Source organism: Pongo pygmaeus, chromosome 18 (assembly GCF_028885625.2).
Source record: "Pongo pygmaeus isolate AG05252 chromosome 18, NHGRI_mPonPyg2-v2.0_pri, whole genome shotgun sequence".
Classification (NCBI taxonomy): domain Eukaryota; kingdom Metazoa; phylum Chordata; class Mammalia; order Primates; family Hominidae; genus Pongo; species Pongo pygmaeus.
Genome location: NC_072391.2, coordinates 85,838,324 through 85,849,400, shown reverse-complemented (window position 1 = coordinate 85,849,400; position 11,077 = coordinate 85,838,324). Strand labels below are relative to the sequence as shown.

General features: G+C 62.0%; 1 protein-coding gene across 3 annotated transcripts in view; it reads right to left on the bottom strand.

The window, feature by feature from the left end:
* Nucleotides 1–7,193: 7,193 nt before the first annotated feature.
* ZFPM1 (zinc finger protein, FOG family member 1) overlaps nt 7,194–11,077 on the bottom strand; it is an 80,183-nt gene continuing 76,299 nt past the window's right edge. For 2 of the 3 annotated variants that reach the window (XM_054453683.2, XM_054453685.2), the window contains 4 exons: nt 10,114–10,347; nt 9,627–9,722; nt 9,408–9,548; nt 7,194–9,194 (listed from right to left, as the gene is read on the bottom strand). In XM_054453683.2, the coding sequence (XP_054309658.2) occupies nt 7,375–9,194; nt 9,408–9,548; nt 9,627–9,722; nt 10,114–10,347 (2,291 nt within the window). In that variant the 3' untranslated portion in view covers nt 7,194–7,374. The remainder of the gene's footprint in view (nt 9,195–9,407; nt 9,549–9,626; nt 9,723–10,113; nt 10,348–11,077) is intronic. The other variant, XM_054453684.2, reaches the window with a different exon arrangement.

Below are 11,077 nucleotides of genomic sequence, written 5' to 3'. Positions count from 1 at the left end.
CTGCCTTGGCCTCCCAAAGTGCTGGGATTACAGATGTGAGCCACCACACCCGGCCTCCCAGAGTGCTGGGATTATAGGTGTGAGCCACCACGCCTGGCCAGTCTTTGATAGTTGTAAGGATTATTTTCATCATTACCATCATCGTCACTATCATCACCATCACCACCATCATCAGAATGTGCCTTTTCAACTTTAGAAACGAAAAATGCCATAAAACATATTCACTGCAGATGAAGCAACAGATAACGCAGCAGTAAAAAGAGCGAATTTACTGACTAGAAAGTCGATCAGAAGAAATGACCCATTACGAGTGCAGAGAGATAAGGAGATAGAAAATCTGAAAGAGAAGCTAAGAGGTACAGAGTAGAGAAGAGAATCTAATAGAAATCTAATCAGAGCTCCAGAAACGAGAGCAGAGGGAATGGGGAGAGGCAACATTCGAAACCAAAATGGCTGGGGATTTTTCAAAAATGTTGAAAGAGAAGAATTCTCAGATGTAGGAATGCCACGGAGGATACACACTTAGTGAACTGTACTACAATTGCAGGCTGTTAATGATGAAGAGATCCTGAAAGAGGGGATGAGAAAGAAATACAGCTGACTACTCTAAAGAACTACAGCCGACGACTCTAAAGGACTACAGCCGACGACTCTAAAGGACTACAGCCGACGACTCTAAAGGACTACAGCCGACGACTCTAAAGGACTACAGCCGACGACTCTTCATCAACAATGAGAGTCAGAGAAAAGTGGAAGCACATCTTTTCTTTCTTTCTTTCTTTTTTTTTTTTGAGACAGAGTTTCACTCTTGTTGTCCAGGCTGGAGTGCAATGGCATGATCTCGGCTCTCTGCAACCTCTGCCTTCCGGGTTGAAGTGATTCTTCTGCCTCAGCCTCCTGAGTAGCTGGGATTACAAGCATGTGCCACCACGCCTGGCTAATTTTTTGTATTTTTAGTAGCGACGGGGGTTTATCCATGTTGGTCAGGCTGGTCTCGAACTCCCGACCTCAGGTGATCTACCCAGCTCGGCTTCCCAAAGTGCTGGGATTACAGGCATGAGCCACCATGCCAGGCCTAGCACATCTTCAAAGAATGAGAAAAGTGAACTGTCAAGCTGGATGGAGTGTCCAGCCAACTTCTCATTCAAGAATTATGGCACAATAAAGGCTTTTCAGATAAAACACTAGTATAGTTTTGCACAGTCAGACCCTCATTAATGGAACATTTACAGGATGCTATTAAGGAAGAAAGAACGCAATGCCAGGAAGCTGTGCTGGGATGGCTTGTGACCCAGCAATCTCCACCATCCATGGCCAGGCGGCATTTGAGGGGGCTGCACCTGCCTGCCAGGTGTGCTGAAGCTGCCTATCCACCTGCTGCTGGCACCTGGTGTCCCCCATTCCTGCACCGCCCGTCTGATGGGTGCAAGCTGCGTCTCTTCATTTATAATTCACCCTCCCTGACAACGTCTTCCCACCAGGCTCCTCCCTGTCTCCAGCCTTCCTGTGGGATGTGCAGACACTGGATCCCAAACCAGGACTCGAAACTTCAAGTCCAGGCTCTGGAGACTTCCTTGCCACCTCCATGTTTGATTGTGGAAGGAAGGAGGGCCCAGCTCTCTGGCCCTTCCCACCAGATGGCAGGAGAGACAAACTTGCTGGTTCTGTGCCCCCTCGGAGCCCCCAGTTGGCAGGGTCTAATGAGGAGTGCAGCTAACTGGTTAATGGGGAGAACCTCAGGGGGAGATGACAGCAGCCAGTGACAGTTGCCCAACAATCAATGTGCCCAGGCCAGGCAGGCTGGTGGGGAAGATGCATTGCAGGGGGCATGAGAGCACAGCCCATAGGGAGGACCCCCAGCCTCTTGAGAGGCCCATGCCTGCTTTCCATAGCCAGAGACCCTGTTAGGGCCAAGGGCGGACCACCCACACGCAGCCTCCGAGCTGTTCTGAGGTAGGAAACCAGCAGGACTTCTCTGGTCACAACCTTGCTGACCAAAACGTGATCTGGTCCAGAAAGGATAAAGTAAGGAAAGCAGCAGGAACCAGCAGATGGCGAGGAAGGCGATCCCTAGCTGCCTCATTGTTCTCTGGCATAACGCAGTCCCACCAGCACCATGACAGTTTACAAACACTATGGCAACGGCCTGGAAGTTACCTGCTTTACGTGGCAATGATGGGGAAGTTATTGCCCCTTGCCTAGAAAGTCCTAAGTAACAGCCGGGCGCGGTGGCTCGTGCCTGTAATCCCAGCACTGTGGGAGGCTGAGGCAGGTGATCACCTGAGGTCAGGAGTTTGAGACCAGCCTGACCAATATGGTGAAACCCTGTCTCTACTTAAAATACAAAAATTAGCCGGGTGTGGTGGTAGGCTTCTGTAATCCCAGCTACTTAGGAGGCTGAGGCAGGAGAATCACTTGAACCCGGGAGATGGAGGTTGCAGTGAGCCAAGATCATGCCACTGCACTCCAGCCTGGGAGACAGAGGAAGACTCTGTCTCAAAACAAAACAAAACAAACAAAAGGAAAGTCCTAAGTAACCTGCTCCTCAATTTGCATGAACCCACCTTTTAATTTGCATGTAATTGAAAGGGGGTTTAAGTGGTTATAAATACAGTCGCCAAGAGCACCGTGGACTCTGGGTGCAGTGACAGACTGCTGCCGTCTAACACCCCAGCCTGCCCTTGAATTCTTTCCTGGCTAAGCCTCAATCGCGTGGTCCACCTGTCCTGCATCAGGAAGAGAATCAAGGCCATGTGCTGCCGGCTCACGGCAATAACCAGGCGTGTGGAGCTTGGGTCTCTGGCTCAGGCACCACACCTGCCTGGCTCTGCCTCAGGCTGGTGGCATATGCCCATGAGAGCATATGAGACCTTCTTTGAGCCATCAGCGGTCTCCTGGGGGGATCTGGGCTGTGCAGGAGGGGCCCAGAATTTCAGACTGGAGTTAGGGTGTGTGCCAGGCCTGCTCCAGCTTCTCTCGGCTGCTTGGGGTTTGGGGTTCAACATGGAGGACTCGGATTGGCCAGGACACCAAGACCCTCTTCACCCTTCCCTGCCCCTTTCCACCCCCTGCCTGCACAGGCCACATTCTCCTAGGCATTCCTTCAGCCTCAGCCCGTGCCCTGCGTTCGAGGGTGGGGCTCCTGCCCTCGCCACCCTGTTCACCAGGAGCGTCAGAGAAGGGGAGGGCCAAGCGTGCACTCCACGCAGGGCAGGACGTGGCCCCTGGGCAGAGATCTGGGTCCAGCTCTCTCCCTTCCCCGCCCCTGCCTCAGTTGACCAAGGCCTGGTGAGCAGGGATGTGTCTGCTCCTGCTGGTGAGCTAGTGAGGTCGGCGCCCACGGTCTGGGCACCTGCTGTGTGTGCAGTTCTCACACCTGCCAGAGAGCAAACTGCTGGGAGCTGGTTAAATGCAGATTCCCAGGCCCTGGCCGGCAGGGAGGGAAGCAGCCAGCCAGAAGCTGCTGCAGGTCTGTGGGCAGCGCTGGGGAGGACTGGGGCTCTGAGGGGACAGAGGGGCTCTGAGGGTGCCAGATGGGGAGGCCATGCTGGCATGAGGGCCGCCGTGTACAAGGCAGGGCTCAGGCTGTGTATTTCCCTTGCATCTTGGTGGTCACTCCTGTGACCCTGGGCAAGTCCCGTGCCTGGGAGCCCCCTGCTCCCTGCCCAAGGACAGCATCAGAGGATGTGCCTCCAGGGTCGTGTTGGAAGCAGCCTAGAACAGCCCTGTGAGGTTGGGATTCTGCCAGGTTCGCCACTCTCCCCAGGTCCAGGCCACCCGGCCGTCTGGTGGCCGAGCTCCTCCCGGGTGGCCGGTCACCTCCCCTGCTCCTTCCCTCCATGTGGAAATGGATGCGTTTCTGAACAGCTGTGAGACCTCCTGCTCTGCGCCTCCCTCCTCCATGCGACCCGCCCTAACCCTAACCCCTGCCCGGAGCTCCCGACCCTCCCTGCCCCTGCCTGACTCACCTCTGAGACACTCCCAGCCCAAGGTCCCGAGGCGAGTTCTGTCCACAGCCGCATGGTTTACTCTTCTCTTCACCTCTCCCTGGCACCTCCAAGGAGGAGGAGTTGGGTGTTGAGGGGGTGAGGCTGCCTCCTCCTGCTCTTCCTCCCTCCCGCTCTGCAAGGCCCCGGCAGCTGCAGGGCAGGCCAGAGTGCAACGGTGCTGCCTCCTGGCGTCCTGAGGCTCTGCCTGAGACTCCAAAGCGGGGCTCTCCCGAGGGGTCGAGGGGTCGGCTTGGGGAGGAACAGGTGGGGACCGGTTTTCAGAGCAGACCCATTCAATGGTTGCCAGCTCACGCAGACCCCCAGCCACAGATGATGTCCTGCTCTGCATGTTGGTGTCCTGGTGTGGGAGACAAGGCCGGCAGTGGGGGCCCTCTCCACTCCCACCCTTCCTCAGGCAGGCTGGGGTGGGCTTCTGCTAGGCCTGAGCTTTCTGTAAGCCGGGGCCCGGCTGGGAGCCAGAGCCCAGCCTTACGGCTGGTGGTAGAGAACTGAGTGCTGGAAGCCAGCAGAGGGATATGCCCCGGCCCAGCTTTGCCCGCCAGGTGCCTGGGCAGAAGGCGTGTCCCGACGGAACCTTGGTGCCCTCGTGCACAGTCAGGGCACCCAGCCCATGGTGTGGCTGAGAGGACAGACCCTGTGTCTGGCAGAGAAAGGGGCCGCAGGAGGACGAGGCTGCCCTGCATCATCTCATGGACGTTGTGCCCCAAGTAGCGTGAGGGACTCCCGGCAGGCTGGGGTGACCCTGCCTAGGGGTTGCCAGCCTGCAAGGGGCTTTGAGCTGTATGCAGCTCAGGTAGAAGGGAGCAGGTGCCCTCTCGGAAGAAGGACGGTGGAGGCGGGAGGCCCATCCTGCGCAGGGCAGGGGAGGGGTACAGCCTGGCTGGGTGGCCCTGAGGTGGAACTTTTAAGCTAGTCTTGAGGGGAGAAGGAGTTTCACAGGCAAAGCAGGGGGAAGTGGGGAGGGGGGAGTGGGGAGGGAGCAGCTTGGAATGCAGCGGCCGAGAAGCTCAGGTCACACATGGGACTCAGTGGACAGTGTGATTGGAGAGTGGGCTGTGACGGTAACCATGTGCCATGAGTGGACAGTGTGGCTGGAAAGTGGACTGTGACAGTGGGACTGACTGCTGGGCATGGGGAGGGGCTGGCTGTGGTCCACACACACCCTTTCGACTTCAACGGATGCAGGCCCCTCCTCTGTGCCGGCCACTTGTGGGTGCCTGGGAGGCAGAGGTCCAGCAGGCGCAGCCCCAGCTTTCAAAGGAGACAGGCCAGTAGGCGACGGGCAAGAGAACAGAGATGCAGAGTGACCGTTCCTATGGGGGAGCGAGCTGGGGACAGAGATGCAGAGTGACCGTTCCTATGCGGGAGCGAGCTGGGGACAGAGGTGCAGTGACCATTCCTACACGGGAAATGAGCCAGGGACAGGTCTGAGGGGGCACCTAAGCTGAGAGCTCCTGAACCCTCCAGGCAAATTCATGCAGAACAATGCAAATGACGAGCAGACTTGAGGGGTCCATGCCTCCCGTCCCCGCTGTCATCTGGTCTTCAACAAAAGGGGTGTCTGTGAGGAAAAGGCTGCTTGCCTTTCCTGGAGCTCAGGTCCCTGGGAGGGGGTGGCAGCCCTGTCTGTCCAGTGGCCTTGGCCACAGCCCCATCTGGCCAGACCCTAGTGGGCAGGTGGACAAAGACATCAGAGACCACTGAAAGCGTTGCAGACCCAGGACCACGAGCTGCGGGCAGGAGAGCGAGCCCTGGACGAGCTGGGAAGTGCCTCGGGCTTCTGAGGCTAGAGGCCGCTGCCTTGTTTGCCTGCACTCCCCAGGGCCGCTGGGCAAAGCTGAAAGAAATGCAGCTAGTTCAAGTAGAGTTGGAAATGGGCTGGGAATGGTGGCTCGCGCCTCTCATCCTAATGCTTTGGGAGGCTGAGGCTGCAGAAGCACTGGAGGTCAGGAGTTTGAGACCACCTTGGACAACACAGCAAGACCTTGTCTCTATAAAAATGTTTTAAAAGTTAGCCAGGTGTGGTGGGTCAAGCCTGTAGTCCCAGCTACTTGGGAGGCTGAGGCAGGAAGATGGTTTCAGCCCAGGAGTTTGAGGCTGCAGTGACTTATGATCGTGCCACTGAACTCCAGCCTGGGGAACAGAGCAAGACCTTAGCTCTAAAAAAACAGGGTTGCCCAGCCTGGGCAGCATAGGGAGACACCATTTCTACAAAAAATACAAAAACTAGCTGGGCATGGTCGTGTACCAGCCCCAGTTACTCAGGAGACTGAGGTGTGAGGATCACTTGAGCCCACGAGGTCAAGGCTGCAGTGAGTATCCCAGGGCACTCCAGCCTGGGCAAGAGAGTGGGACCCCGTCTCCAAAAATAAAAAAATAAAGTGACGTTGGGAATAGAAGAGTGTTTTTGTTCTCCAGTGAGAAAGCACGCTGGAGGCTGCCCACAGCCGCCCAGCTGCAAACGGCAAGGTGACACCGTGGCTGACCGCGGTCATCCAAGTATTCCCTCAGTGTGGCCGGCCCATACAGCCCAGCAGGGCAGGGAGGACAGGGTGGGGTGCCCTGGCCCTTGCACCGACTCAGCCACCACAGGTGACTCCACCACACAGTTGTCCTCAGCCCTGGCTCTGAGGGAGAGATGCACCCACCAGTGAGCATCAGGACCCCCTCGAGGCCAGGGAAGGCTTTGGCCTTGGTCTCCCTCTCCTGTCCACCTACTCGCCTGTTCTTCCCCCAGCCTTGGCGACCACAGGGCTTCATCCTCCCCAGGGCGCCCCCACCCCTGCCATCCCTGGTGGTCTGTGACCGGATGGGGGACATCGGACCCCCACGACCATGCAGGGTTGGGGGATGGCCAGCCAGGTCAGTGCCCTTCCCTTCCATGTCTGGTGGCCAAGTAGGCCGTGGAGAGGGTCAGCAGTGTGGAGGCTGCTCTCCCTAGGCGGGTATGGACAGGGGTGGGGTGGGGTAGGCCCAGAGCGGCTGGCCCTGCAGTGGTTCAGTGTGTGCTGTGGCCTCCGACCTGAGGCTCGGTCTAGCTCTTAGCACCACCAGTGGTGTGACTCCGGCAGGGGCCCAGCCACTCTGGGCCGCAGTGGCCTGTGTACACACCAGGGGTGGATGTGACACTGGCTGCGTGTGCCTACTGGCTCAGAGAACTAGACTGGCCCACCACCATACTCGTCAAACTGAACTTCTTTATTAAGTGCCAAGGGTCCAGGCGGGCGCTGCCCCCTGCGGCCCCCTCCGCCGAGGCCTGTGCGCGGCGGGGTTCCCAGGAGCGAGAGTCCGTGCGGCCTGGGGGCGGCCCCCTCCCCGCATCGCAGGGGAGCGTGCAAAGCGTCTGAGGCTGTAGTGTGGGCGCTCACTTCACGTGCTCGGCGGCGTGAGAGGAGCAGTAATACTTCTTGTGGGCGATGAAGGTGGACAGGCTGCTGAACTTGATGTTGCAAAGACGGCAGTACCGGTGGTTGCCGTTGGGCAGGGGCGCCGGCGTGCTCTTGCTGGGGGTCTGGACGCCCTTGTCCGAGTAGGAGGGGGGCGCCGGCGGGGGCGGCACGGCCTCGGGCGCGGCGGCCGGGGACGGGGGCGGGCCGGGCGGAGGCTCCTGGGGCTCCGGGCCGAGGCCGTCCCGGGGGCCACGGGACCCGGGCTGCGGGGAGGCGGCGGGCGCGGGAGCGGGCGAGGGGCCGCGGTCGGCCGGCGTCCGGGCCTCGACCCCCGGGCCGGCCAGGGGCGCGCCGAGCAGCAGGCCGTGCGCCAGGCGGAAATGCTCCAGCAGGTCCCCGCGCACCGGGCCGTTCGGGGGGCAGTAGGGGCAAGCCGCGGCAGGCAGGCCGAGCGCGCCGGGCGGTGGCGCAGCGGGGCACGAGTACTTCTTGTGCGCCAGGTAGGCCTCGAGGCTGTGGAAGCTCACGCGGCAGGCCGTGCACTCGTGGTAGTCGGCCAGCGCGGGTGCCGGGGCTCCGGGGAGCGGGCGTCGCGGCTTCTTGCTCAGGTCGATGGGGCCGTCGGCCGCGGGGCCGGGCGAGCGCGCAGGGGCGGGGCCGGGGCCGCTTCCGCTTCCGGGCCGCGGCGACTCGGGCGCGGGGGCGTGGCCGGGCGGCGGGGGCGGCGGGGCGCCGGCCGCGTGCAGCTCGTAGAGCTTGCGGCGTCTGCGCGTGCGCACGGGCGCGGCGGGAGTAGGGGCCGGGGGCGCAGCCGGCCCAGGGGGTCCCGGGGGCGCGGCCGGTCGGCGCGGTGGCGGGTCGTGGCGCGAGGCGCAGTAGTATCGCTTGTGCACGGTGTAGGTCTCGTGGCGGCTGAAGCGGATGTTGCAGGCCTCGCACAGCGTGCGGCTGGGGTCGTCCTCCGCGTCGTCCACGGAGCTACCCGGGCTCTGGCTGCCCTCGCTGCCCCGGCCGCCCGCGCCGTCCTCGGGCGTGGCCGCGCCCCCAGCCCCGTCCTCGCGCGATCCGGGGCCCGGGGACGAGCGCGGCGCGTCGGGCTCGGCGGGCGGGCCGGGGGGCGCGCGGGCCGGGCCGGGGGGTGCCTTGGGCCTGCGCGCGGCGGGCGCGTCCTCGGGCGCCCGGCGGCCTGAACAGTAGAGGCGCTTGTGCACGTAGTAGTTGTTGACGTTGCTGAAGGTGATCTCGCACTCGAAGCACGTAGCGCCCTTGGGGGCCCCCGGGAAGAGCCCGGTCTGTGCGCCGCCGGCTCCCGCGCCCGCGCCCTGCTGTAGCCGGCTGTGCACCAGTTCGGACATCTTGGCCAGGATCTCCGAGGCGGGGGGCGCCGCGTCGGGCCCGAACACGTACTGCGGCAGGAACAGGGCCCCGGCCAGGCCCAGCTCGCCGGGCACCGGGCTGGAGCCCGGTGTGGGGCTGGACAGCTCGGCCTTTACCCTGGCCGGGGCGGGGCTGCGCGGCGACGGCGTCCGCGACGGGGCCTGGGGCCCACGCTCTCCGGGGCCCGGCATGGGGGCCGCCTCCGGCTCCTCCACCACCTCCACCTTGATGCTCCTGGGGGCCGCCGGGGGCTCGCTGCTGCCTCCATTCTGGGGGGCCACTCTGGCCTCTCCGTTGGTGGCCTCGGCCAGGGCCTTTCTGTCCAGTCCTGGCGATGGGGTGGGCGCCAGGCCCAGGTCCGCGGAGGCCAGGGGGCCTTGCAGGGCCGTGTGCTGTTGCTGGAAGCTGCCCAGACTGTCTGCAGAGAGATCGCAGGGGTGGCACCTCAGGCCCGGGGCGGGACCTGGCCGGTCAGAGCTGGAGGGCGAGCTCCGGGAGGGGAGGGGTGGGTGGAAGTGGTTTAGAGCGAAGGCTGAAATGGACCCCCACCTGTCTTGGGCGACAAGCCCACTCCCTTCTCACTGCTCAGGGGGCCCAAGGGGCAGGGGGTGGCCCCCACAGGGCTGCTCACCTGGGGGCAGCTTGGTTGCTGGGTGCCCTGGCGAGTAGATCTCACCCTTGGAGCCAGGCTGGCAGACCATGTGGTTGGTGACCAGGTGGCTGTAGAGGATGTCCCTTGTGGTGGAGATGAAGCCACAGCTGTGGCAGACACCTGTGGGCCATGGCGAGGTGGTCAAGGCCCAGGGCGGGGGGCGGGGCCCACACACCTCCCGGCGCCTGCGGTGCCTACCGCTCAGCGTGTCCGTGTGCACCTTGAGGTGCCGCTCGCAGTTGGCCTTGGTGGTGAAGGCCGACAGGCAGATCAGGCACACGAAGGGCCTCTCTCCTGGAACACAGGGCGCGTGAGAGCGGTGCCCGGGCCAGCTTGACCTTGGGACTCCAGGGATGAGGAAGGCGACAGGGCCCAGGGCCGTGATCTGTGCAGGGGGACCCTGTGCTGAAGGGTCTTTAAATTCCTCCCCCTCCTCCGCCTTTTGTCTCTAGAGACTGCAGTGGGCCCAGCCCTCAGCTGACTACCCAGATAGCCCACAGGCCAGCCTGCCTGCTCTGGGCCCCTGCGGGGCTCTTGGGTGTGCCGGAGACCGCACAGGTGAACCGTGGCACCGTGTGTGCTCGCATGTGGGTTTTCCCGGGCGGCCTGCGGGACTGGGTGGGGAAGCAGCCGGCATCCTGAGGACCCGAGTCCGGGGTGGGGGCTCACCGCTGTGGGGGCTCACCGCTGTGGCTGCGCATGTGGATCTCCAAGGAGCTGGCGCTGGGGCAGCTCTTGCGGCACTGGGGGAAGGGGCAGATGCGCTCATTGGGGTAGGTCTCTTTGGGCTTCTCGTCTGTGGCGGCCGCGGCTGGGGAGCCGGTGCCCTGGCGGCTGGCGCAGTAGTAGAGCAGGTGCGCCTGCAGGTTGCGCTCGCTGCGGTACCAGATGCCACAGTCCTTGCAGGGGAAGACGTCTTCTGTGGGGTGGGAAGCAGGCGGGGTCAGGCTGAAGGCCAGCCTGCCAGCCAGGGCAAGGCTGTGGGCCGAGGCAGGGCCTGGCCGTGACGGACCCCACGGTCCTCCCCACCCCAGGAGCTGAGGCTTTGACCCCTTCCTGTAACTGTAAGCCTCCTGGATGGTCCTGTGACAGCCCCACTCCCTTCCGTAGATCCCAGGAGCCCTGGGACCCGTGGGGAGTGAGTGGGGTCTGAGTGAACCCCTATGGGTCCGCTTCCAATGGTGAGCCCCATAAGGAGATGCTTTGGCCTCATGGGGGCAGAAGGAAGAAGTGGACACCGCCGGGTGTAGCATCCATGACATACTGGGGTGACCCTGTGGACCCGGGAGGCCGTGGAAGAGGAAATGTGTGTGTACAGATGTGCGTGCAGGTGCGTGGGAGTGCCAGGCTGCAAAGAAAACCCACGCGCACAGTCCCGGGCACTCAGGCACACGATGGCTGCTGACTGCAGTTCTAGGAATGTGGGCATGAGACTAGGAGTGCAGAAGTTAGGAAGCCCCCATGCGCCCACACACCTGGGTGGCTCCATGTCAGTGATCACCTGGCTGGTCAGATTTGCCGAATTTACCACACTGACCCCAAATGGGCTGCTTATAACTGTTGAGAGTTTTGGGGGCTTGCACTCTGCTTACGGTGGTTTTGTCAGCGGGGGAGGACTTCTCTAGCGTGTTCTCGGTTTGTCTTTATAG